This window comes from Epinephelus fuscoguttatus, linkage group LG10 (assembly GCF_011397635.1).
Source record: "Epinephelus fuscoguttatus linkage group LG10, E.fuscoguttatus.final_Chr_v1".
NCBI classification, from domain to species: domain Eukaryota; kingdom Metazoa; phylum Chordata; class Actinopteri; order Perciformes; family Serranidae; genus Epinephelus; species Epinephelus fuscoguttatus.
This window is the reverse complement of record NC_064761.1, coordinates 36793359-36821118: the sequence shown is the minus strand read 5'-3', so window position 1 is coordinate 36821118 and position 27760 is coordinate 36793359. Positions and strand designations below refer to the sequence as shown.

General features: G+C 40.2%; 2 protein-coding genes across 3 annotated transcripts; one reads left to right on the top strand and one right to left on the bottom strand.

The window, feature by feature from the left end:
- Positions 1 to 549: 549 nt before the first annotated feature.
- Positions 550 to 11965, bottom strand: ddias (DNA damage-induced apoptosis suppressor). 2 transcript variants are annotated; one of them, XM_049587013.1, is made up of 5 exons: positions 11605 to 11965; positions 11225 to 11386; positions 9515 to 9614; positions 5543 to 5841; positions 550 to 4547 (listed from the first exon to the last, which is right to left on the bottom strand). In XM_049587013.1, exons 1-5 carry the CDS (start codon positions 11724 to 11726, stop codon positions 2786 to 2788), a joined length of 2445 nt encoding a protein of 814 aa, XP_049442970.1. In that variant the 5' UTR covers positions 11727 to 11965; the 3' UTR covers positions 550 to 2785. The 2 variants fall into 2 exon arrangements, with proteins under 2 accessions (XP_049442970.1, XP_049442972.1); XM_049587015.1 differs by lacking the exon at positions 11605 to 11965 and adding an exon at positions 10814 to 10895 and having other exon boundaries at positions 11225 to 11372.
- Positions 11966 to 13986: 2021 nt separating this feature from the next.
- Positions 13987 to 25498, top strand: mep1ba (meprin A subunit beta a). The gene is made up of 15 exons (XM_049587023.1): positions 13987 to 14134; positions 14245 to 14272; positions 14529 to 14579; positions 14674 to 14717; positions 15823 to 15901; positions 15993 to 16110; positions 17762 to 17940; positions 18046 to 18264; positions 19693 to 19842; positions 20503 to 20718; positions 21636 to 21892; positions 22101 to 22311; positions 24720 to 24896; positions 24998 to 25263; positions 25368 to 25498. Exons 1-15 carry the CDS (start codon positions 14087 to 14089, stop codon positions 25386 to 25388), a joined length of 2064 nt encoding a protein of 687 aa, XP_049442980.1. The 5' UTR covers positions 13987 to 14086; the 3' UTR covers positions 25389 to 25498.
- The last annotated feature ends 2262 nt before the right edge of the window (positions 25499 to 27760 follow it).

Here is a 27760-nt window from a genome sequence, read left to right as displayed (position 1 = left end):
TTTAAGTGGAGTCTGGTGGGTTTGGTGATTTAGGGGCTTTTTCAGATAAACAAAAAGGTATTTACTCCTTCACAAGAACGTCTATCTCTGTAGGGATCCTTTCAATAATCTTGTCAGACACTCGTAATAACAATCTGTGCCCGTCAGTGGCAAAAACAAACACTTTCATTGGACGTAAAGGAATGGTGTGAGCATGCCCCATTTGATTACATTGATTACAACACTGGACCAACTTAAAAAAACATTGTTCCCATCAGTCACTTAGACACACACACATGGGAAAATAGGATCCAGGCTGAAAAATACCCTTCAGCTCTCGATATCTCTGTACAAATGTACACATGGCACTTCAGATAGAAAAGATCGACCAAAGAGACTGGCATAATGCCAATCCAGGTGACCCTGCATCGCCAGCACATACAGTACGAAGCTCCAGCTGTTACTTTCTTAACCCAGTTCCATTTTTACAAAACTTTAGTGCTGAGATCTTTAATGCACCTATTTTACTCTGTGTCTACAGGTATCAGACACTTCAATTCATGCGAGTTAGGTTCATCTACATTTTGCCAGTAGGTAAGTACAAGTGCAAAGTAAAAAGATGGTTTAAGGCTACGTGGTAGGTTTAATTATCTGTAACACTGGAAATGGGAATTTTTGCGCAGAGGAGCTTGACTCATTTTGACAAACATTAAAACCTACTGCAAATGTTTGTCAATGGAAATCTAATGGCTGTATGCTTGATTTTACAAACTTTTAGTGATGAGTTTGCCCAAGGCAGCTAAACCCACCAATTATCACATTTTTAAACATAAAGTGCAAATAACGGAAGATGAGGTGGCTCCTCTCCTGTAGTGCCTCTCAACGGTCTTTCTCCTGCCTTCAGTATTTAAAGGTCCAGTGTGCAGGATTCAGGGGAATATATTGGCAGATACATACATACATACATATATGTATGTATGTATGTACCTTACAGCAAGAGGCCAGGGTGGGGGGTTCGAATCCAGGGCAGGGGAGACCTTCTGTGCAAAGTTTGCATGTTCTCCCTGAGTCAGCGTGGGTTTTCTCCAGGTACTCCAGCTTCCTCCCACAGTCCAAAGACATGCAGGTTAATTGATTGATAACTGATAAGTCTAAATTGTACCTTACCGGTGTGCTGCCGTGTTTGTTTACCATCTAGCTCTGCTTTCCAAAGCATGGCCGAAATATCACGAGAACAAGCAGCGATTTCATACTGTGCCTGAAATCTCGCGAGAACAAGCAGCAACAGCTGGAAGGCAGAACCGGACAGTAGCCTGAAAAGTTCATTCATTTATTTTACGAAAGATTTATAGAATAATGACTGACTTTTTGCCAGACTTCGACTTTGTGGAGGAGGAATTTGATTTTGCAGAGTTTGATGGCCGCCCTTATTTATTTGAGCCAGAATACACTGACGAAGAGCTTCGTGAAATTGAAGAACGGAGGAGGAGAGAGAGAGGCACAACAGGTAGAGGACGAGAGAGGAGGAATGGCTGCTGCAAGGCTGCGTAGCTCTGGAGATTGGTGGTGTACCTGTGAATGCTGTGCCCCAGTGCCCACAGAAGAGGAATGCCTCTGTTGCAAGGAATGGGACTGGTTGCAGCCTTATTTTCAAGGTCTGGATGTGACCGAGGACAAGACACCTCCACCTGAAGTAGTATCCAGCTGGGCTTTATCTAGAGCTCGCCAGATTTCAGGCACGGTATGAGATTGCTGCTTGTTCTCGCGATATTTCTGCCGCGTTTTGGAAAGCAGAGCTAAATGGTAAACAAACATGGCAGCACACCGGTAAGGTAAGACAACACGTTTACATGTCGTTTTCTATATGTTCTCTGACATTTATCCTAACGATATGAGGCGGTCTTTGTGGGAAAAAAAAGCTTGTTTAGTGGACTAACTTTGAACTTGAACTATGTCTGTTCACTTACGTTTTAACAGGTCTGACACTACTATGCGCCCCGGCTGTATCTAGGCTAGTCACTTGAAACACATTTAGGACGATAGGAGACAGGTTGAAATAAACTGAAATTTCCCTTTAAGGAGATAACCGTGAAGGAAGTGAGACCTGTGATCAGAAAAGTTGCTCTTAAAGCTAAAACACACTAGCAGAGAATGCTGCACGTCAAAAAATACGTCCCTATTATTTTCAAAGTACAACCCCACACTGGTAGCAGCTAGACGCGTGTTGATGCTCCTGGATGAGCCTTGCCCACCCTGGAATTAAATGCATTTTTCCCCCACTTGTTCTCTTGTACATACCAGCTCCCGTAGCAGCTCGACTCCTCTCTTCACCATTGATGTATAAAAAGAACTTTGTTGCTGTTGCTGTGTCTCATGTATGAGAAAGATGATGATGATAATCCTGTCATTATAAAGGCAATGACCAAAAAGCTATTGGCAAGTCATAGCCCTGGAGGTTGGCTCTTCAGGTGAGAAATCAAGTTTAATTAGGCGCTCTCCATACATGATTATAAGCTAATGCAGAGGTGGAGGAAGTACAGATCTTTCAGTAAAAGTAGTAACAACTTTGCGTGGTCGTCTGTTGACAAGCTACAGTGCAACACGTCCAGTGTGTGCTAGGGGCGGCACATGATGCAGGGGTACCAGTGTGTTTTCAGCTTTATGACGATTACTCAGATTGGGCTCACTTCTATAACAAATTAAATACTGAAAAATACTATTCCCCATTTTTCTGGGGACCCTTGAAACTCTTAGGGACCCCTGTTTTAGAACCACTGGTCTATCATAGCTTGCTGGCCTGAAACTCTCAGACCGAATCAGAGAATAGATCTCTAGACCAATCACATGCCTCATTCTCATCATTAAGGGGGTAACAATTAGACCCATCCAGACTCCCCTCATCAACCTTCTCACTGTCACAATTTCCTGTTTGTGCCAGACCTTTCTGTGATGATGAAAGAGTTTGATCCAAAAGAGTTCTTTTACAGTTAACTCCATCTCCCTGCTGCCCTTCCCAACAACAACCAAAGTTACTGCTGCTGTTACCAGTCCACCTTTTTCTTCTGAGCTTTGCACTCAGTTGTCTTTCAGCAGTAGGAGTTGGAGGAACAATTACTTCATTGTCTTCACAATCATAGACAGTCGCATCACAATCACTTGAGTCCCATTTGTGGTGGATCCTTCCGGTTGACCCTGGAGCCCCTATGTGGACTCTCGGATGGTCTTTATGCTTGTGTGGTTTCCAGAACCTCCTTTTTGGGGTAAATCTGTGTCGGCTTGGTGTCAAACTCCACGCAGAGTTTTCTTTGGTAGACTCTCTGACACTCTGGGCCAGCTGGTTAGCACTGACACAGTTTAATTTACACAGAGAAAAGGTAGTGCTCTTTTTACTGTCCAATTCAGGCAGACGTCTGTTAAAGGCACCAGAATCTTGACTGTCAGGTTGTGGACTGACTTCAGCTAATGTCAAGGTTCTGTGTGAGCCTGTCACAACACCTACTTTTACAATGGGGGTGGACTGAGAGGCAGGGATGAAGTCAAGATCTTGTGTGTCTGTTGGAATTAAACTGCGTCTGTTAATGCATTTTTTACTTTTCAGAGTCACTTCGTCAGGTGTTAAATGTGTCGCCTTTTCACTCCTCATGTGCTTTTTTCTTGGTTCGGGAAGCGGCGGGCGAGCTTCTGTGGTTGTCCGGTCAGTTTCTGCATGTGTGTTGAGCTTGTTTGTGCTCACATCGATTACGAGTGAGCTACCGAATAAGTCTGCCGAACAATTATAGGTGTCCCCTTCGAGCTCCTCTTCCTCTTCATTTTCAAAAGAGAGAGAATGTTCTTTCTTATACTCCTGATTACCCTCATGGAAACAAACGTTTCTGGCTTGACTTGTGCTTGCACATCCAAGAGGGTCCTTATATACCTGGTCAGATAAACGATCTCTGTCTCCTCCACTCGGTGCAGGTGTGTGGGTGATATCCTGTAATATCTGTGAATGGCTGTCTGTTATCTGCGGATCACTTTGACAAACAGATTTATGTGATACGCTCTTGTCTTGTGAATTGATTTCCAGGTTGTTTTTTGATGTCTCTTTTTGATTTTGCACATTTTGATGTAGCTCAGTTTGTTTGTTGAAGTCTTTGTTTTCCTCACACAAAAACTCTGAAAGACTCTCAGAGAAAGGCAAATCTTCCCAAGCCAGGGAGTCTGACAAAAATGTTTTGGTAGATAAATCCTTGGAGGTATTGTGGCCAGGTGGAGGAGGACTGAACCAAGTCTTCAGGATGGGGGTGTTTCCAACAGGTTTCTCAACACATGATAACGGGTATTTGGCAAATGACGGACCACTGGAAGAGCTGCACTCTAAAGAAAGAAGAGCTGACAGCGCTCTCTCCTCTGTGACTTTAGGGTTCTGCGAGCAGCCTCTCTGTGCATGATCTGGTGTTTGTCTGCTGTTCTCATTTCCGCTGTCCTGGGTGCTGCGGTCATCCTCCTGCTCTGCTGATGAAGTTACTAGTCCTAGTGACTGTTCCCATGGAGGAGTGGGAGCAAGGGAGCCATCTTGGTTCTGTGAACTAGGATACAAATCGAAAGCAACTGTCAAGACATGTCACAAGAGTGAACAATTAAATAAATGTAATGTAATGGCCATAAAACAAATTAAATGCCATTTAATTTCCGCATCTCATTACTACAAATGCAACTGTAGCCAGTATCTCACTATCACTATCCTCATTCATATTTTAAGAAGCTACAAGTTATTTTCAGCCACAAAATAAGTCTGGAAAGCTGCAAATCAGAACCTAAGTACAGAGAGTTGTTGCATAGAGATGACACACCATCTCATCTAGTTGCATTGGTGTGAACCGGGAGGTTTTTAGAACATTGTAGAACAGTGCATTGTGAGTAGTTGCCTGTTCCTGCTCATCTCGCCACGAATCTTTGGCTTTAAGGATCTGCATGAACCCTAAAATAAAACTAAGATGGTGTGTTACAGTTGCTCCATCGTTTTAGAGGATGTAAATGGTAACACATTCAACATGCTAACGCACATTCGACGGCATCACCCAGATTCACCGTTCACCAGGATGACAGATGTTTGGGTGCTCTGAATATTTAAATATAGCCACGGTGGAAGTAATTGTAACAATCCTTCTAATGCACAAGTTGTATTTTTTATTATTCTATTTATTTGTATTTTCAGTTCATATCATAAGAGATGATTTTTAGTTTCACAGCCTGTTGTTATCTTTTGGGAAAGTGTTTGTTTACTGTAACACAGAAGTCTTTGAGCTGTTCCTTATCTTTTAGAATAAATGGTGTACCAAAGTTGCCAGTGGAAAAAAAAAAATCGACTTAAGTCCCCAGCAGCAGGATTTTGGCTTTGGCCCTATTGCCTTTTAAAAATACATGAAAAGAAATATACCCTTATGCCTTTGAGTTTTTTTTATTGCTGCACCGATCTTGCACCGAACTGTACTGAACTTCTGTGTTCCCTTACACATTTATAAAATACTAACAATTATCAGACAGAAAGCGACTGTCACCAGTAGCTTCTGAAAGCCGTTACCTTTGAAGTGACTGGGAAAGAAGACCTGAGGCAGAAAGTGTGGCATTATTGAAGCTGCTGGCTGGAAAATGGCGAGGAATCAGCAGCAGGGTTGTTGCTGGGGGTCTGGCAGTTAATTCCTGCTCATATTCTGCAGCTTTCTGAAGAAGGATCCGATAATAACTGACCACCGTGCAGCCGCCCAGGCCGGTAGCTTTGGGAAGAAGCATCTGACTGGCAATAAAGTGGACTGCTTCCTTACTGCTGAAGCCATTGGAAACAGGTCCTCCTAACCAAGGTGCACTTTCTGTTTCGGATACCTGAAGGACACAGAAAAGACCAGGGATGGTTGAGAGCAAGAAGTATCCACCAAGATTGTCGTGCCACCAACAAGTCAAAGTTTTAACTTCATAAAGAAAAAATCTTCCAGAGTAAACACCAGAGCACTGACGAGAGGAGACTATGATGTACAACGGCACAGGACTAAATTTGGCCAAATGCTGGTTTCCATCAGAGGAACACAGTCTTGGAACACACTGCCAGCTCATGTTAGAAATTGGGACAATTACACCACCTTTAAAAAGACCCTTAAACAGTGGTTGAAAATAAACCAGACCTGCTCTCATGGGTAACCTCCTCGTCTTTTCTATTTTGTGTATGGACTTTTAACCTTTATGTGAATCAGGACTTATTTTTGTGTAAGATTTCTACATGTTTTATCCATTTGTCATGGTGTATTGTCTCTATGTTTTTTATACCTGCCTTGGGACAACGGATGAAATTTAGCAACTGTGCTAACTCCGGCATATTTATATTGATGCTTTTTGCTGATATGTTGATTAATGTACATTGTCCTAATCAAATAAATAAATTAAAAAAAAAAAAAAAAAGTTTTAACTTATCCTGTGACATGTCCTACCATCTACTGGATGGATTGGCAAAATATTTTGTACAAGCACCTGTGGTGTCCAAAAGATGAACTCTAATGCCTTTGGTGACTTTTCCTTTACTGCCACCAAAAAGTTTGAGTTTTATTGTGAAATGTCTCGACAGCTGTTGGATCGATTGCCACGGAATTTGGTACAGAAGTCTGTGTTCCACTGAGAATGAAATGTAATCACTTTGTCGGTCCTTTAACCATTCCTATTTTGCCATCATCAGGTCAAAACTATTTTTTCTTCTAATGCCAGAATACCTACCAGCAAAACTGATGACATTTCCATCAGCCTCAGCTGTACTGTTTTATGTGCTAATTAATAAATTCATACTAATGTAATATGCTAAACTTGGATGATAAACATTGTATCTGCTATACATCAGAATGTTAACATGCCAACTTTAGCATTTTGCTCAGAGCACCTGCAGCTGCAATCAGAGTCAGTTACACCATTTAGTTCATTAATTAACGTTGAATTAAAGAATATTTTTTGTTAATTAACATGAGTATAATTAAGGACATAAGTAAGAAGTAAGAATATAAGGTAAATATAATATTAAGAATAAGTAGGAAGTAAGAATGCTAAGTAAGAATAATGTAAGGATATATGTATCTGGAAAGACCTGTTTAGCAGAACCTATACTTTGTGTTTGCATGGTGTTCTGGTCTTTGTGTCTTTATTCAAAGCTGCACTCTATACCTGCCGGGTGCTATGGATGATGAGTAAAGTCACTTTGCTGCATGAACATACACTATGACTACCGAGCTGTGAAGACACTTAACGCATAGAGGTTTCTGATCTTAACGCAACAAATGAGGTATGAAAACTTAAGTTATCTGTTTCTGCATTGTGCCTACTGTTTACGCTGATGGGGTCTGTAACAGTTAAATGCTTGTTCACATAACAGAGATGTAGTATCCCACCCTATTTCAGTAAACGCTGAAGTTCATTTTCTGCAGGTTTAACTGTTTATGGCTGTGAAATTTATGGAGTATGCAAGCTTTAGTTGTGTTATGATTTTGTGTATTTATTTTAATTCTCACAGCATGTTTTGTGGCATGTTTGTGTTCATAAATGCCCGTAATGAAGAGCAACACCTTGTGTCCATGATTTAAACTGGAGGGGAGCTTTACGGAGCTGTTAGCATGGCTGTAGACTCTTATGCTGTGCCTAAAAAAAGATACTCTATCATACTTGTTATTTTGACTGCATGAGTGCGTTCACACTGAGAATAATACTAATGCATTTTATTTATAGGTGCCTTTCAGAACACTCAAAGACACCTCAAATGACACAGTAAAAAAAAAAAAACAAAAAAACAAGTAGCATTGTATCCATAGATCATAAAGTCAAACAATACAGTAATATAAAATAAAAGTTAATCAAATGACTATACAAAATCATAATTACTAGGTATAAAATTGATAAAATCATCATCAGTAATATGTGTGTCAACGATAAATCAGACCGAATATGCCAGTTTAAAAGGTGTGTTTTCAGACGGGATTTAAAAGTGAAAAGGGAGTCAATATTGCGAATATTGTGGGGGAGAGAGTTTCAAAGGTGGGGGGCAGAATGGCTGAAAGCTGATGTGAGCTGGAGTGCAGAAGAGTAAAGGAGGGTGTGTAGATATAGAAGAGTTCAGACAGGTAAGAGAGGGCTTGATTATGAACGGCCTTAAAGGTGAGAAGCAGAATCTTTTGAAATTGATGCAATATTTCACAGGAAGCCAGTGAAGCTGCTGGAGAACAGGAGTGATATGATCTATGGAGGGAGTTCTGGTAATGATACGGGCGGCTGAATTCAGGACCAACTGGAGTTTATGAAGACACTTGAGAGGGAGACCAAAGAGGACAGAATTGCAAAAATCAATACGAGATGTAACCAAAGAATGAGGGAGGATAGCAGCACTCTGAGGTGTAAGTGATGGGCGAAGACGACTAATGTATGCAGACTGAGTAACATTATTGATGTTAGTGTACTGTCCAGGATGACACCCAGACTCTTAACCTGAGGGGATGGACGGACTTTGGATTATCAATGGTTAGAGTGAAACTGTCATGACAAAATGCAGTGCACTATGAGTACCAACATGGTGCACCCAAAATGGTCAGGATACTTCTCACCCTTAATGGTCACCTAACTGCCTTCGTAGTGGAAGGGGCAGGACCACAAACAAATTTCAAACTCATGAATAGGGCTGCCACTAACGATTATTTTCATTGTCGACTAATCTGTCGATTATTTCTTCGATTAGTCGACTAATCATTTCATCGAAAAATGTGCTAAAATGTTGTAAAATGTCGGTGTGTCTTGCCCAAACCCCCAAAATTATGTAATCTAATGTCTTGTTTTGTACTCACGCCAAAGGGTTTTAGTTCACTGTCATGGGAGAGTGTGTAAAGCTGCCAATATCTGAACGTAAGAAGCTGCAATAAGAGTATTTTGGGGTACTTTTATAGTACTTTTCTATGAAAAATGACTCAAACCGATTAGTCAACTACTAAAATAGTCACCGATTATTTTAATAGTCAATTAGTCATCGATTAGTCGACTAAGCGTGCCAGTCCTACTCATGAAATGGCAGCAAACTACCGCTGTGAACACCAAAGCATTGCACATTAGCTCACTAGCTAGCTAACAGCGGCACATTATATTATCAGGTATTGATGTTACATGTGTTATGACGTAACTATATGATCTATCCAAATTTCATGATCATTATTTTAAGTGCACAACAGCCATGCTTGATTTGAGACAAAACTACATTTAGTACATAGTGTTTGCAGTGTACTACATTTGGATGTACGAACAGAAGTATCTGATTTAAGACACAGCATTACTCTCTTTTTAAAGAGGTGTGACCAAGATACTAAATGGGATGTTTTACACTTGAAGAATGAACCTGTCAGACCTCTCTGGTGGTCAAACTATGAAATGGTGACGCTGTTTCTAAATGATCTCAAAGCTGGTTAGCCATTTGTTTACTGCAATTCTTTGCTATTTATCCTCCAACATATGCACTAAATAGAGCAACACCCAATCGCACTTATACCTTTATACCGAAGATGAAACGTCTGCCAATGAAACAGTCCTTGACAGCCTTCACCAACAATGTGGATCTGTCTGATGCTCCGTCCGTGTTCTCCACCAGCCTACAACATGACGGACACAACAGAAATCCACACCAGTGTTTTATAGTAGAGTTACATCACGTCACCTGACACTAAAAACTTCAAGAACTAATACGTTAAAACACTTTCCTAAATTAAAACATTCGGGTAAAAAAGAGCAGAGGTGCTGTTTCACACTGCAGAGGCTGTGTCTGTTGTTTACCATCATCTAACAACTACAAGATGTGAAAAAGAAAATGCCCAGGGGAACCTCTGCAACATATACTCCCACCAAACCCAAGAGTTTGCTGCATGTGGAACAGGAAGTATCTACAAGTGAGCAATCCACACTGAAACTTGTACAAAGCTAATGTCAGATAGTAACTGAAGAGGTCACTTAAATTAGACTTGTGTCTGTACGATGTTAAAAATGCAGTCTAAATGTTCAACACAGAGAATGATGTGATGCTTCAGATACATGGCATGTTTAAGATATCTTTAAATTCCCTGAAAACCTGAGAGAATTTTGATTTTTGTGGTTGATAATGCTACAACAAGTATCATATTCAATCCTACCGAAGACAAAAATGATGCTCATACTTAAAGGTCCAGTGCGTAGAATTTATGGGGATATATTGGCAGAAGTGGAATAAAATATAATAAGTGTGTTTTCTGTAATGTATAATTACTTGAAAATAAGAATTGTTGTGTTTTTGTTACCTTAGAATGACCCATTTATATCTAAATAGGGAGTTTTACTGGTTTACATTAACAGGCCTTTTTGTTTTGGAGAGGAAGAGACCTCTGCAGATAACTCTCCGGATAGTCCGAGTGATTTAGGAAAGTTCTCAAAGCAACTCTGAGCGAGGAAGGGACAGAAGCTTGTACCTTAATGAGGAGGTGTGGTTGATAGGTGACACAGATACACCCTTTAGTGAGCCTGTAAGGTGTGAGGACACCCAGTGGAAATGAAATGAACTGCTGACTGTGAAAGTGTTGTCACTGTTACTGTGATCATTCTGCTGATGGAGGGTTAAAACAAGTCATCACTGCTGCACTGTTGTGTTTTACGGTTTTTCGAATATCATGGTGTTGTGATCACTTTATTTCTGGCGTTATAGCATAATTACACTGGGTAGGTAATGTGTGTGTATCGGCTACAAATATTATTCCTGCATGATCTAATCTGTAGCATTTAATTTACTCACTGCCAACCAGTGTTTGAAGAATATTTCTCTGACCTCTTTGTGTTTCCACCATTTCCACCTCTGAAACTCTGAAGCCTCTCAAAAGTCCTCCTCCCTGCTCCTGACAGTTTTTCACCTTTTAAGGTAAAAGATGCTCTGTGAATACATTTTATCTTTTCAAGGACATAGTCTTAACTTTAAGGGGAAATTCTGAGAAAACGTCACAACTCTAAAAAGTTACTCAGAATCTTGTCACTACTGAGAAGCTTTGTGAATACTGCCCCTGGAGTTTACACCTAGCACACATGAGCAGTTTCAGCTGGTTGTAGTCTGCAATCCACACCACTAGATGCCACTGAATCCTACACACTGCTCCTTTAATATGAATACAAGAGTGATTAAAGTTGACAGAGTAATAAATTACAGAAATCTGGAGTTGCTGGAAAGATGATGTCCTCTGCTCACCTCTGTAAACCACTTGCATGAATGCCAAAGAATTGGTTCAAACAGGTCCCAAACACTGTCACTCCAAATATGCATCTGTCCCGGGTCACCCTCAATGAGAGACGATACCTGTAGTCAACCTGTTCCCTCAGACAGCTGTAACCACACTTAACACATCTGCATCTGAGGTGGAGAAGACAGAGAAGACAGGAGTGTTATTTGCATTGCAGAAATCAATTCGTTTTCTATTTTAAGCACACACAGAAAAGTTAAAGACTTTATATAGTTACCTACTTCCAAATAAACTTGCCAGTAGCACATAATAAAGTTAAGCTGTTCATGTCAGTTAACCTGAACAACTTTAATTAGCCACAGAAAAGTATTGGAATAATCTTTTTTACCTCGTCGTGTCCTGTCCTTCAGCATCAATCCTTGAAAAGCAGCCTTTGCAGCACGGATAAAACACACAGGCATCTTGCAGAGACAACACAACACAGTCCACCAGAGCCCGTCTAACAGACATTAGCTAGCAGAGTAGGCTAACTGAAGCTAGCTGGCTAACTTGAGGCTAACTGAAACTTATCAACACTCATCTGTGTTATTTTAACTTAACTGTAACTATAACAACGTCAACACGAAAACAAAAAATTAAAATAGACCCAAATGTAACTCAAAGTTAACATCTCTACGTTAACTCTTAACGTCTCTTATCTGTAACTAGCTGAAATCACTTTTTCAAAATATATTTCTCCTTCTGCTTATTTTGATTTACCGGCGGTTGGACAGCCCGCTTGGAGGCGCATTATCGCCCCCTACAGGACTGGAGGTGAAACACCAGCAGGGAAAACATTAAAACCATGTATTCAGGGACTGGTCGTTACTTATGAGCGGGATGGGTGGTGCAAAAAGTGGGAGGCATGTCAGTTTTTTGTTTTTTTTTTACACTGGGGAAGAACTTATAGTTTAAACAAAAAAAAAATAAAACTGGTTTGAAGAAAACAAAACATGCCACAACATAAAAATCACCAAAGTTACACCAGTTACCATAGCCAGAAACGTAAAAACATAAAAAAAACATATTGCTGCCACACCAGGGAAAAAAAAGGGTCAGTATTACGTTATAATGTGAAAAGTATATTGTTCTAACAAGAAGTTTTTTTTACATTGTTACAATACATTTTCACGTGAAAACATGAGAACTTATCTTGTAATCAATCAGTATAAGTTATCACATTTTAACATGAAACTATATTGTTATAACGTGATGAGAGTATATTGTTTGTTTATATACTTTATTAATCCCTGAGGGGAAATTCAATTTTTCCACTCTTGCTGAAAACAGGACCTATACATGCACTAAGTGGAGAGATGTGAAAGTGAGGGGGCTCTATTGGTCAGGCACCCTCAGCAGTGCCCAGAAGGTGAACTGACACCTCTCTAGCTACCAGTCCATGCTTGATATTTGGTGTGGACTTGAACAACCCAAGAGGTACTGCCTCCCCTGAAATATGGGCTCGTCCGGGATTTGAACCTGGGACCTCTCGCACCCGAAGCAAGAATCATACCCCTAGACCAACAAGCCATGTGTTATCATAACATGAAACTTTTCATGCTCTTCACGTTTTAACATGAAACTATATTGCTATAACGTGAAAAACTTCTTGTTAGAACAATAAACTTTTTATGTTATAATGTAACACTGATCCATTACTTTTTTTCATTGATTTGGCAGCAATATACTTCCGTAGAGTGAAACATTTTCAAACTTAAAAAAAAAAAATAAAAAAAATGATTGTATACATATCGCATAAACTATATTTACTATGAAAAAACTTAAAAACTTAAAGCAACAGTTGGTAACTTTTCTGAACTCCACCTGTGTTAAAAGAAGAACTCACATTAAATTAAAAATGGCGCCATTTACTATAGGCTATATGCCGTCAAAAACGCATACCCTTTCTGTCATGATTTCCTTTTTTCTTCTTTCTTCTCTTTTTTACTTTATTTGTAAAACAGTCTGCAGCAATCTATAACAAAACTTATGAAAAAAATTAAATCACTATATATATTAAAAATTATTCACTTTAATTCCTTTTATATTTAATTCCTTTTATATTTTTGTCATATACAGATATGCAATGATGATTGTTGGTAACATGTATGTTCATGTTGTCTGATGTCAAGTCTCTATTTGATCATATGACTAGCGATACGATACAGACGCTAGTTTAGGCGCAGAATCTGTCAAGACTGTCAAGCTGAGCGCGTCTGCATGTATGGCGAGCAGTTGTGTCTTTTAGTTGTAAGAAAAGCAAAGCTCCGTAAATTAGATTCCTTTGGCTTTTTTATAAACAGTTGCCCGTGGTGTGTGCACATTGTAACTAGTAACTAGCATGCACTAGTCTAGGGCCCGTGGTAGCTACCTTACGCCACTAGCAATAAGTCAGTACAGTAGGCAGGGATTGACTCACTTTTGGATTCAGCCTCAAGTGGCCGATTGAGGAACTGCAGTTTTTGGCACTTCCACATTGGCTTTATTTTTGCCACTTGAGTAAAACTGCCAATATGACCAGATTGGACTGTCAGGTAAGGTCTTGTCTGTGTGTCTGTGTCTATGCGCACTGCTTGTTTGAACTTTGAAAACCTCCTGCACCAGTATATGTTTATTAGTGTGGCTACAAGGCTTAGATAAGCTAATCATGACTATTAAATTAATAATTAATTTGACAGCTATGTAATCTCCCTCAACCCCAGTTGTAAAAATCAGATCATGTGAATGTTGCATGCTCTGCAGTGTTTCTTCTTCTGTACAAAAACTAAGTAAAGACATTTTTTCAGACACAGCTGGGCTGAGGCAGGTCGAGTGTGTGTGCAGCTGGAGCCATGGACCTCAGGTGGATTGTTCTGTTGTTTGGCCTGGGACTGGTAAATGTGAGCCTCTGCATTTTATGTGACTTCAACATCCATATCATATTTCCAGTGCAAAACAGTGACGTTGCAATGACATTGATTACGATTTTATTTTCTAATGTGTGTACCAGGCAGCGGCTAAGCTAACAGGTGATATAGGTGAGTCACATATCAGGATGTTTTTCAAGTTAGTGACAGTCAAAAGGTAGACAAAAAATGCAGAATTTCAGAATTTAAATCTAATATAAATAAGCTGAAAATATATGTGACAATATCAAAGTAAACATTTTTCAGGTCTGTGGTGCAGGGAGCAGTGCTAGTTGCACTAGTACTCTACTAATTATGTTAATAAAATACTTTTATACATCCTGTATTCCAATTTTTGAGCTGCATGTTATTGATTCTACATCCACAGAGACTGACGTCGATGATGGTCATGACTGGGACATGTTTGACATCAACAAAGGTTTGTAGAGATATTATTTTTGTTTTGCTTTGTTGTATAATCTGTCTCTGTGTCTCTGAGCATGTTCATGAATTGATATAATTTCCCTTTGCAGCGGCTGGGCTGGACCTGGTGGAGGGAGATATCGAGATGTACGAAGTAAGCTAGTGTGCACAGACACCAAAAACTGCTGCTACTCTCAGTGATCTGTATATTCAGGCGTACAGAGTACAGAGGACATTTGGAGCACAGAAAAATCGGTGCACACCTGATATTATACCTCTATACAGTCACAGATGATCCTCAGAAATTACCTAGTCCTATCATTAATTTTGATTCAGTTAATATTGCGTGCTTATGTGGATAATTGAGCATAAAACAGGTATTTTCTTTTCTCAAACAGTTCAGATAATTTGTGTAATAATAATAATATCGCTAGAAAAATATAACTTTTGCAAACCTTGACATTTATTTATTTAATTATATATTATATTATTAAATATATTTATTTGATATTTAAATATATTTAAATATTCTTAAACATTATAAATAATATTTATTTTTTTTAATTGATTGTATTTCAAATATAACAGAACATTGGACAGATAAACATTATATACCATTGAAAAATGATCCTTTTAACATCATATGTCAAACAACAAAATCAAACATGACAAAAGAAAAGAACATAAAACAAAAAATTCATGCATGCATTTAATTTTATGCGGGAGATGAGAGCCCCATATGTATAGCACATTTCATACAGAAGGGCAATGCAGTGTGCTTTACAGAGCAATAAAATATAAAACATAACAAATGATACAGATTTACGAGAAAAGAGAAAAAAAGATGAAAGAGGTAAAATTAATCACCAAATCATTTACAATTAAATAAAAAACACAATTTAAAATAGCAAAAGTGCTGACATGAGGTGCAAAGATAAAAAAAGATATTAAATTACTCAAAATAGAGTTTAAAATTAAGTTTGCAGTCATTACAGGGTGGAGTAGGCAGTGTGAAAAAGGAACGCTCTCATCTTTGACTTAAAGGTGTTCAGAGTCAGGGCTCGTCTAACATCATCTGGGAGGTTCACCATGGATCAAGAAGTCTCCCAGTAAGACCTCATTGGCTTGAAAGAAATCAGATTTACATGGCAGTCAAGGAAAGCTAGCAATTTAAGTGAATCTGTGAGCTTCAAGCTTGTGTTCTCTCTTTCCTTTATCCACCCTGATTGTCAACCTGTTGTTCTCTTCATTCCCATCAGACACCCAGCAGAAACTCCATCTTAGGAGACAAGTATCGCTGGCCGACCACCATCCCTTACTACCTAGAGGACAATCTGGGTAACACTCAAACTCACACTGCCGACCATGCTATTATGGACATGCACCAATTCAGGAGGCTTTTTCATCTGTTTTTTGTGTTGCACTTCAGAGATGAATGCAAAGGGAGTGATCCTGAAGGCGTTTGACCAGTACAGACTGAAGACCTGCATTGACTTCACACCATGGAAAGGAGAGGAGAACTACATCTCTGTGTACAAAGGGAGCGGGTGAGCAGTAAAATGTGTTGTTGAGATGTCAGTGCTAATTCAAACACACAACTTTTTTTTACCCAAGAGTGTAGTGCTCATTACATCATTGTGTCAAGGTTGGAGGCAGTATAGGTTGAGGGCAAAGAGGTCATGATTAGGGTTAGTACTAGCCAATCACAGCATAGTAGGGCGGGACTAGTTTTGTTGCCTTAACATTACCAAGTTAGTGCGACTGTTTGCACATTAACCACGTGTAAAAGTGAAAACATTAACAGTCATATATGTCATGTTGGGAGTTACTAGCAAACGACCTTATCTGTCATTTAGGTTTGAGAACGTTTGAGAACTCAAACACTGTGTCCCAAACAAATGTTTGAAGCTTAACTAATTAATACTTTTACCATAAACTTCAGTTAAAAGCCCAGTCCCAAATAAACGCCCAGTCCCTTTCATTAGCCTGGTGTGGCTACACATTTAGACAAATAAAGGCCTGTCTGGTTCTTTGGATGAATAAAACCAGGTTTTGACTGCTCACTTGAGCTAACATTAGTAAGCTGCTTAGATCACTCATACAAATATTAATGTTTAAACTTTTGTCAATATGGAGACGCTACATATTGTTAGCTCGGTTAGATTTTCTACAGTTCAATCATTCAGTTTATTTTACTGAAAGCATGAGCACCAGAGTATGGGGTGCCATTTGTAAAGTGGCTCACACTGACATTAATAGCAACATTTTGCCACATTTAGCTTCAAATAACATTTAAAAAAGTGGTGTGAATTTTTTTTGTCACTTTTCACCACATTAATAGCAATATTTGAAATATGTTAAATATAATGTCACAGTTAAATCTGAATGTTAAATGTAAAATCTAAATGCTAAATCTAGATTTAGATTTAACATTTAGATTTATATTTAACATTTAGATTTAACATTTGACATTTAGATTTAACATTTAGATTTAGATTTAACATTTAGATTTAGACTTAGCATTAAGATTTAACATCTAACATTTAGATTTATATTTAACATTTAGGTTTAACATTTAATATTTAGATTTAACTGTGACAGTATATTTAAAATATTTCAAATATTGCTGTAAATGTGGTAAAAAGTGACTTAAAAAATTCACACCACTTTTTTAAACTTTGTTTGAAGCTAAATGTGGCAAAACGTTGCTGTTAATTTCAGTGCGAGCCACTTTACAAACGGCACCCCATACCAGAGAAGACTGTAATTCATTCAGATTTATCGCCATGACAAAAGAACAAGTAGTGACTCCCTTGCTTTTAAGCTGTCATAAAGTCAGAATATGTGTCCATTCCTCAATTGCTCAAGGTAATTAATAAAATATTCATACTCCTTTAGTTTGTAAGGGTCCATCGATCAAAGGGGTCTTTCATAAAAATTAATCCAAGGTGTGAGTATTGTTTAAACAGGATAACGTGGTGTAATAATCCTCTCTATGAATGTATTACCCATCTTTGCAGAGCAACAGTTTTGTGTGAAAGGATTTGAAAGCCTGTCCCAAATATAAGCCTGTTGAGTTGTGATATAAGCAAATAATAGCTCAGGCTACTAACTGCTTTTCTGTTTTGGTTTCACGGCTCACAACTTCATGTCTTTAGTAAAACAGCTCTGTGCATTTTGCTCTCCCTCTCTGTATAGATGCTCCTCCCCTGTAGGTAACCAGCGTGTGGGGAAGCAGCGGCTGTCCATTGGTAGAAACTGTGATCGTCTAGGAACTGTTGAACATGAGTTCCTGCACGCTCTGGGCTTCTGGCACGAGCAGTCCAGAGCTGACCGCAACGATTACGTAGACATCATGTGGGATCGCATCGAACCTGGTAACATCCATCAGTGAAAACTCATGTTCTTACATTTAATGAAAAACTGGATTATTTGGTGGGCAGCTGCTTGCAATCCATCCTTCCTGATATTGTTTTCCTCAGGTAAAGAGCACAACTTCAAAACTTACGATGACACAGTGTCCACTGCTCTTGGTGTACCCTATGACTACGGCTCGGTAATGCACTACAGCAAGACGGCCTTCAACATCGCCTCTGAGCCCACCATCGTGACCAAGATCCCCCACTTCATGGATGTGATTGGTCAGAGGATGGGGTTCAGTGCTAATGACCTCGCCAAGCTCAACCTTCTCTACAACTGCAGTGAGTCTTCTTGACCTGTCATTTTGTCCATTGAAAACTCACTTTTCTGTTCCATGTTTTCTTCTGAGTCCAGTTCAACTTCTGTTGTGAGATGATGCAACCATTTTCTTGTGTGTATGGTGGCACTTTTGCTCTCTACCTGCAATATCACCCCTCAGTTATCAAGCAGACTGATCGAGCTCTGTGTCGTGTCAGCATCTTGCTCCTTTGATCTCTCCTTTCATGGAGGGCAAATAAAATGTGATAACATATTTGACCAAAGGTGTCCTGATTTAAAGCTCTTACATAAGAAGTTTCCATCTAACAATTATTGAGACTGATGCTCAAATGAGACACTGAAACCTCTCTTTTGAGATCTGTTTCGTTAAGTCATGGTATCCGATCAAACTGGGTGGGTGCAGGATTGTTTTTCCTTAAAGGGTGGTTCCAATATTTCCACTGATTCTCAATGGCTTATCCAAAGCCGGGTTGTATTCCAGACATCCCCTCTCACCAGCAATGCTTTCCAGCTCCTCCTGGGGGACCCCGAGGTGTTCCCAGGCCAGATGAGACATGTAGTCCATCCAGTGTGTTCTGGGTCTGCCCCGGGGCCTCCTGCCAGTGGGACATGCCTGGAACACCTCTAACGGGAGGGGCCCAGGAGGATCCTGATCAGATGCCTGAACCACCTCAGTTGACCCCTTTTCAACGTGAAGGAGCAGTGGCTCTACTCCGAGCCTCCTCTGGATGCCCGAGCGCCTTACCCTATCTCTAAGGCTGAGCCCAGTGACCCTTCTGAGGAAACTCATTTGGCCGCTTGTATCCGTGATCTCATTATTTTGGTCATTACCCAGAGCTCATGACCATAGGTGAGGGTTGGGATGTCGATGGTCCAGTAAATTGAAAGCTTTGTGCTTCGAAAGTTTGGTGCAGCGCCGGCATCAATGCAGACTCCGCTGATCCATTACACGATTCTACCCTCACTCGTGGACAAGACCCCGAGATACTTGAATTCCTTCGCTTTTTAAGTTTTTATATAATTCTGTAGCTCCCAAGTGCTTAGTGCGTCTTACGTATTCAAATCCAAACATTTGAATTTTGGAAGAGAAATGTATTTTTAAGGCATCAAAACGTTACTTTCCTGCAAACTTTCCTGCTCTCCATGTTATTTTTTCTCTACGTTTTTGCATGATGATGTTGCTACATCTAAACCCCTTAGCCTGCCTAACGTGCCTCTGGAAAGATGTTTGCTCTTCTTGTTATAGTCAGAGAATGTAAAAAAATGTTCTTCCTTCACCTTTTCCTACCTCTCTTTGGGAATATGGCTATGCTGCTGTATATGGAAGCAGTGGCACACAGTAGTTAGGATGGGCCCCAGTGCACACAATTATGACTGAATGCATGCACTGAAGTATCTTGATGATTCTGTGACCTGTTTCCTCTCCACAGCCAAGTCTTCAACCTTTGTGGACAGCTGTGACTTTGAGGAGCAGAACATCTGTGGGATGATTCAGGGTCCCGGCAACGCAAAGTGGGAACAACTTAGTTCTGTGAGTGGAGGGCCTCAGACTGACTTCTCCAACATGGGACAATGCAAAGGTAAAAGTCAGTCATAACAAATGCAAGTTCTACTTTCCCTGGTTCAAAGTCCTGCGAATTGCTTTTAAAATCAACTAAGACTCTGAAAGCTTCCAGAGACACCAAACGTGTTACAGAATATGTAGGTCTCTCAGTTTCAGGGAAATGGTGCAGTCACAAAAATCTAATTTATTAATGAAACACTGGAAAATGCAGAAAGATATACAGTAAAATCTTATCTTACACACATACACATCTGTGTTGTTGTCCAGTTAGCAGTTATCACAGAAGGCTAATCACTTTATCACCTTATCAAGCCTCATACTGTAGATAGCTGGCCTTGGTGCTCAGTGTCTGGAGATATTTAAAACAAGGGTGCCTGAAGTGATTTATGACTTTAGCTGTACAAAGTGCAGACTGGCAGTAAAAACAGTGACTAAGATAAATACCAACATAATGATTTATTAGATACAAGAGTTTAGAGTGTGTTTCTTTAATTAGATGTTATATAAAGAAACATAATTCTGAGATTTACTGCTAATTAACTTTGAGCCTCTGAACGTCCAGACTGTACGACCTGGAGAAGACTTGACACAGGTTCTTCAACACGGTGCCATAAAATGTAATATGACAAACTTCTGAGGCCCAGCATTACTCACTGTTGTTTCCTCCTGCCCTCAGCAAAAGGCTACTTCATGCACTTCAGCACAGCCTTTGCTGAACCTGGTACCCGTGCACTCCTGGAGAGTCGCTGGCTTTACCCCAAACCTGGAGCCCAGTGTCTGCAGTTCTTCCTCTATAACAGCGGGGCAGAAGATGACGTTCTCAATATCTGGGTGCGAGAGTATGACGAGGCCAACCCCAGCGGTAAACTGACACTCTTCAAGAGTATTTCAGGTAATGTATTAAATATTACATATTGTGTGATGTACAGTGCATTTATAATTAAATGTAAGACCAAATTCTACCAGCACCCTCTCATTTTTCACCCCAACCTCTTTCCAGTGTTATCAGCCCAATAAATAGCCGTTATCAGTGGCTGTCACTACTATTATAATGCTTTAGACGGGGCACCTACTATTTATTTATTTTTCTGTTCTGTTTTCATGCAGTGTCCTCTTATCTGATTTTCTCTTGTTGAATATGTGTTAAGCTTAAAAGAAATAAACAACAGCAATAAAACTGTTGATAACAAACAAAAATAATTAAATCACCTTTCGGGACTTTAGGGGCTCTGTAAAATACTCTCTTTCCCACCTGGAAAAATATGAAAACGTAGTAAGGTGACATATTTTAATAGCTTTTTGCCTGGCTCGTAATTTCTGCTGTTGCGCCACTGCCATCTGAAGAGACACAATGCATTGCGGGTCAAATGAGTATGTCTCATACCCAGAAACTCTTGTTGATGTAGTTTACTTCTAGTGATTTCTTTCAAACCTTTGTCACTTTTTATATTACAACACCTGACGTCCTCTTTTACTCCCTTAGTCATTTATTTTATTTATCCCTTATCTAACCAGGAAGTCCCACTGACATTGAGAATCTCTTTTACAAGAGAGACCTGGCCCAGTGGCCAATTAGCTGCCATTAGACGTTGGCACCTAAGAATAAACATAAATATGGGAGGTAGAGTCGGGACACACAGCCTCAGATCTTCTGATGACAACTGATAACGGTGATTTAAGGGGCTGATAGCATCCAAAACAGATGTCAAACAAAACACATCTCATGTATTCAGAATAATTTCAATGATGCTCAAATGAAGTAAAAAACTATAGCGATTTATTCGTGTTTAATGTCTATTCTCTTTACAGGAGGTGTCATGGGCTCCTGGGAACTGCATAACATCAATCTGCACGTGACACGGAAGGCCCGCATGGTTTTTGAGGGTGTGAGGGGAAAGGGTCCCTCGAAGGGAGGTTTCTCTCTGGATGACATTAACCTGTCCTCCACCAAGTGCCCTCAGCACATCTGGCACATCCGCAACATCACCCGCCTGCTGGCCACCACACCAGTAGGAGAGAAACTGTACAGCCCTCGCTTTCTGTCACCTGCAGGTTACTCCTTCCAGGTAATATTTGATTCTCTCAATCTTGAGGAAATCCAAAGCTCGACACACCTTTGGTACAGTTATGGATGCTTAACTTACTTTACCATCTCATGCTGTCACAGATTCCTGCTGTTCCTGCTGCTGCAGTGTTTTTTTGAATAACATGAAGTAAACTGATTTGATTTTAAAAATACTTGAACGTTACTTCACACTGCTCTGTGATCTGTAGGTCGGTGTGTACCTCAACGGAAGAAGTGACCGTCCAGGGTACATGGCAACGTACTTCCATCTGACCTCAGGCCCCAACGACCACAAGCTCAAGTGGCCGTGTCCATGGCAGCAGGCAACTATGGCCCTGATGGATCAGCAGTCTGACATCAGACAGCACATGAACATGCACCGGATGGTCACCACAGACCCCGACAAGATGTCCTCTGATGGTAGGTGAAGAGAGGGTGAGAAAACATATAGTGTAGAAAGCTTGACTTGCCAAACAACGGACATAGCCACTGTGACATCACCCTCCATTTATTGAAGCCTCAAGTTTGGCATTTTGGCTGTCGCCATCTTAGAGTTTTGGAGCCAGAAGTGACCATATTTGGCCCAAAGTGTGGAGCTAACTCAAATGCTAGCTGCTAGCTCAGTTAGCACGGTGCATTTGCAGTCTATGGTTTACTGTGATAATGCAAATGCTAATTCGCGTTTGTTTCGACAATTTTCGGCTTATAACCATTAAAACAAATTGTACCTACCAGAAAAAATTAAAATCAGACTCCTCAAGGACTAGACACACCAAAGCTACATCAAGGAACTTGTGGTCATGAAGGCCTGCTGTTGCGTTGCCTCACATTGCCTGTTTTCTTGGCCAAAAAGTTGCTCATGAACACACCACAAAGACTACAGCCAACAGCCCACCAGTCTGTACATTCTGTGTCCGCGAGAGAGGAAATAACTGTCCATACGAGCAGGTGGCGGTGTATTCATCATTCAAAAAGAGAAACCAGAAGGCACATTCATACCTGCCAAAGCTCCAGATTTTCGTGGGTTCTCCTAATTTTTAACTCTTCCTCCTGCCGTGCCCCTGATTGGTCATTTCTCCGACTTATCTCCAGATTTCAGTTATATACAAATCAAATCGGAGTTTCTCACACGTTTCTGTAGGTGGGGTGTGCGCTGCAAGATTTGATTCGACGACAGTATAATTTTCACATATTTTGCTCCACTTGGCAACCCCGTCTGGAGCATGCATTGTTGACTCCGCCTGATTGTGCTCGTTCAGTCTCTGCCCTCTGCCCTGACAATCTCATGCTGTCTTGACTTTAGTTGTTTGCTTTCCTCACCATCGGGCTCTGCTGTCTCCACTGCCCATTCAGTCGTTGAATCGGCCAAAAAAAGCTGACATGGGCTGACAAGGGCAGACAAGGGCCAACGGTGCAGGACACACCACAAAACCTAGGGCAACAGATGCTCACTGAGAGCCAGATGTCGACCAATCGTCGACAAAATCATGAATAGGGGAGACCAGGGTAAGATGAGTCACTTTTCATATTCAGGATAACTACATCAAGGCTATTATAGATTTGTTGCTAACTAATATATGTGCATATATTTCAGGATGTTGTGCATCCCTACAAACAAACAGAATGAGTGTAAACATAACTGTTTTGATAATATAGCATGTCCAAAAAAAGTAAAAAAAAGTGTACTGAATTAAATAAGACGCTTCTTCAAATCCATGTGTATTTTTATTTATAATACACAATTCAACAGGTACAAATCTGTTTTTTAAATTATTATTGCATATAACTTTAAAACATTTTAACATAGGCCTGAGAATGCCTTAAAGGGCGCTTAGGAAGAGAACCTTAACAGCTGGTTTTTGGAAAGAAAACACTGAACTAAATCCGTAAACGTGAATCCTAGTTTGGTGTCCTTGCTGACAGGAGGGCCTCCTTCATCCTCTCTAAACTCCTCGCTCCATCTTACTCTCGTTCCATCCACCCCCCTCCCTCCTTCCATCCATATCCCACCTGTCCAGGTTGCAGGGGAATACAAACTGCTGGGACTCTGAGGTTTGGGGAGTTTTGCGATTACATCGCTTCTTGGGAAGAATCCCTCATCTTTCTCCTTGAAAGTAAAGCTTGGTTTACCATATCCAGCTTTGCCTCTTCTCAGAAACTTACGGCTCAATTTACCCCTGTTCAAATTGCTCAACTTACCCCATAGCTACCATACTGACTTTATTAGCCCCCACAGCTAAAATGGTGCACTTTCACGCTAGCTGTACTACCTAATTTTGTAGTTAACAGATACAACAATTGATGTATAAAACAAATTAAAAATGATCTATGTTGGTCTAAACACAATCCCCATGAAACTTATGATAGACTAAACTCACTTTTATGAGTGAAAAATGCTGTTTTGGACATAAATCTCTAACCACTAAACCCATGTGGTTCTTACCTTCACAGACTCCATAAAATGATGCCTTCCTCCTAAATATTTAGTCACATGCTCAATTTTATTTATGGTTTCTGAGCAACAAGGGGTGGCTCAACTCACCCCAGTCTCCCCTACACACTGAAATAGTGTGGTTTTTGTATTGGGCTGTAAACACGTTTATTTCTGCTGTAAAGTTGGGTATTTTATCACAAGGGGTCTATGGGGATCGACTTGATCTTGGAGCCAGCCTCAAGTGGCCGTTACAGGAACTGCAGTTTTAGGCACTTCCGCACTTGCTCCATTTTTCAGACGCTGCTACTTGCTCGCCACTTGTTTTGTTCTTTATACAATGAACTGTTGGTTTGTTGATCAAACACAGAATGACATTTCATCTGTTTCTCCGCAGGCACCGAGTACTACTGGGACGATCCCAGGAAGGTGGGTTCTCAAGTGACTGCGTCTGACGGCAGCTACTACTATCGAGGCCCAGGCACTGGAACAAGTGTCTTCATCACCCACAACCGACTGAAGAGCAGAAACTTCATCAAAGGAGACGACGCCTTCTTCCTCTTCAGTGTGGAAGGTGCAGAGTCGGACAGGAACAGAACATCACGCACAACCATACCGTTCATCTGAGATCATCCTGTCTCTGAAGTGTCCGGCTTGTTCTCTATTTGTCCTCAGATATATCTCATCTGCTGGAATCGCAGCCTCTTTTCCGCCCTGCAGTCCACACTGATGCTGGTCTGATGAAGGCTGCAGACCAAGATGCTCCGCAGGGAGCTGCTAATAACTCCACAATGGCCACAGCTCTGGCAGTGTCTGTGGCAGCAGTCATGTTTGTGGTTTCCATGCTGATTGTAGGGAACGCCTGGAGGGTGAGGAGGAGGAGGCAGCAGCAGGAGAATGACGAGATGGTGATCATACAGGACATGCCTGGGTTCATGGGGGTGAGTGTTGAACATAAGGGTCAGCAATTATTTACATTATGCATCTAAAGCAAGCGATCATGTTCTTACTTTGATGTGCTCTAAATGCATCTATTTCATTTCAGGAGCAGATGACCAAATTTTAACCACCGCTCCATGATGTCCCCATCAAAGGAAGCAATCACATAGTCACTAAATGATCTCCTTTTCATGTATAATTTGAATTTGTATATCGTAAATAAAACACCTGACAGCATACACGTTCAGTCTATTTGTTCCCTTCATCGCTACCAGTCAGAGAGTGAGTGATTTTAAGTATTGTGGTTACTTACTTGTAACTGAAATAGGTGTGAAAGACTCGCCCTTCAGACACAGTGAGTTTGTGACTGTGCTGCAGCTCCATTTTAAAGCTTTTTGGATGGCATCATCCCAGCCTCAAGAACTCTGAGACCCTTCAGAGTAAATGCAATACATATTTATAAGACACTCAGTGAGAGATGTAGCTACCTTTGAGAATACCAAGGTCATATCTTCCTTATTGTTTCTGGGAATATGTTTTTTTCCTATAATCTTGAGAGGAGTTTACATTCTGCATGCTAACATGGTCACATCAGACACTAATGAGCTTCTCTGGTTGGTTGTGTTTTAAAAATCGGGGTAAAAATGAAGCTGATCTTCTGTCTTGTCCATCATCCATTAGTCCGTCACTCACTGAGCCAAAAACACCACAAACATCAGTTCATGTCAAGCATCGTTTTTATTGTGAGATACTCAAAGACAACAGTATGAGCGCCATGATCCACTCTCAACTGGAAGGCTATAAAGCATGGACGAACTCACACGGTTTCATACATGTGTCTTGCATACAGTGACCTCCTCACATTGTGCTTCCTTTAAGCAGAAGTTTTGAAACTGAAAGTAATTTAGTCCAGTTTGACCTGTGGGACATTTCACGAAGTAGTGACTGCTCACTGAGGATGGATTATCTGGGGATTCAAATTAATATGAAGTTTTTGTACTTTAATGTTTCACAGAGAAAAATTGTTTTAATTTATTCAACCAAATCACTCATCCCACTTCTGAAAACATCCCACTGTCCTTTGGAACATCATCGAGAGTCAGAATCCAACTTTTATCAAAGAGATGATAAATACAAGATGCTGGACAGAAAAATATGTGAAAGATGGAAAAATAGAGTCTGTACACTAGAAAACAATCCCATGAACGTATATTTAATTCTCACCAAAACTCGGAGCATGGACTCGGGTGCAGACTCTATTTTTCCATCAGAATCCAACTTTTACACAACATTCAACAAACTGCCTCTCGACCAAACTGGTTCAAATAAAACCAAAAGCAAGACCACAACCAAAAATGGCGATGATGATCATAAAGATTGTCTTTTGATAATAATAATTAAAAAAAAAAAAGACATAAGAGTTTTGAGGACTCAAAATGATGATATAATACCTGTGCAAGTTCCCCGTTCTGATCAAATCATTTTGATTTAGTTTGTCTGACAGTTTCAAAACAAACAAAATGAATTTGTATTGTTTGCCAGAGCACACTGAAGAAGGGCCAGACCCAAAACGTCTGTGTGACAAAATAAAATTTGATAAACTTGGAGTGCTGTTCCTCTCATCTTTTTGAATTTTAAACTTTATTTGGAATTCAGCACCCAGTTTTTTGTTTCTGTGAGTTGAGCGCATTGTCTCCTATTTTTGCAGAGCTCACAGGACCCATTTTATATGATTGCCAAAATATTCAAACGTACCCAGTGGTGGAAGCAGACCTTTTACTTGAAGGTATACTATGCAGGATTGTCAGTTACTGTTTTTAAACACGCCCGTTTTGCCTCGCTGTTCTTTCGTTTGTCTGGCACTGTGTCACTTGGATGGCCGCTGCATACAGTGTGGCACCTGTTCACTACCTTTATATAAAGCCCTGCCCTCACCTGGGCAACGTGGGGATATGCAACCATAAACAACCTGAACACAGGAAATAAGGAAGTTCAGGCAGAGGGCCACACCACCACACACTGAGAGAGGGTCTGAAGTGATGTTTGAGAGGGAGTTTTTAAAATCCTGCATAGTACATCTCTGAGTAAAGTAGTAGAAACTGCACAGTGCATTCAAACTTTTACTTAAATAAGAGTACAAAAGTATTAGCATCAAAATATACTTGAAGTACCAAAAGTCAAAGTATGGCTCATTTCAGAATAATACATGTAATTGTGTTATAATAATGTTTGTCACTTTAATCTTGTAGCTGATTAAGCTGGGGCTATTTTTAATTACTTTATATACCTTCTGTGAAGCTGATTTTTATTCCCCAACACCTTCACATCACAATTTATTAGTTGATGTATATTTTGTGTTGATAATCTGAATCTGCAAAGTAACTTAAGTAAAAAAAAAAAAAGAGTATAATAAAGCATAAAATGGAAATACTTGAGTACAAATACATCAAAACTGTACTTCAGTAGTGTACTTGAGTAAATGTACTTAGTTACATTCCA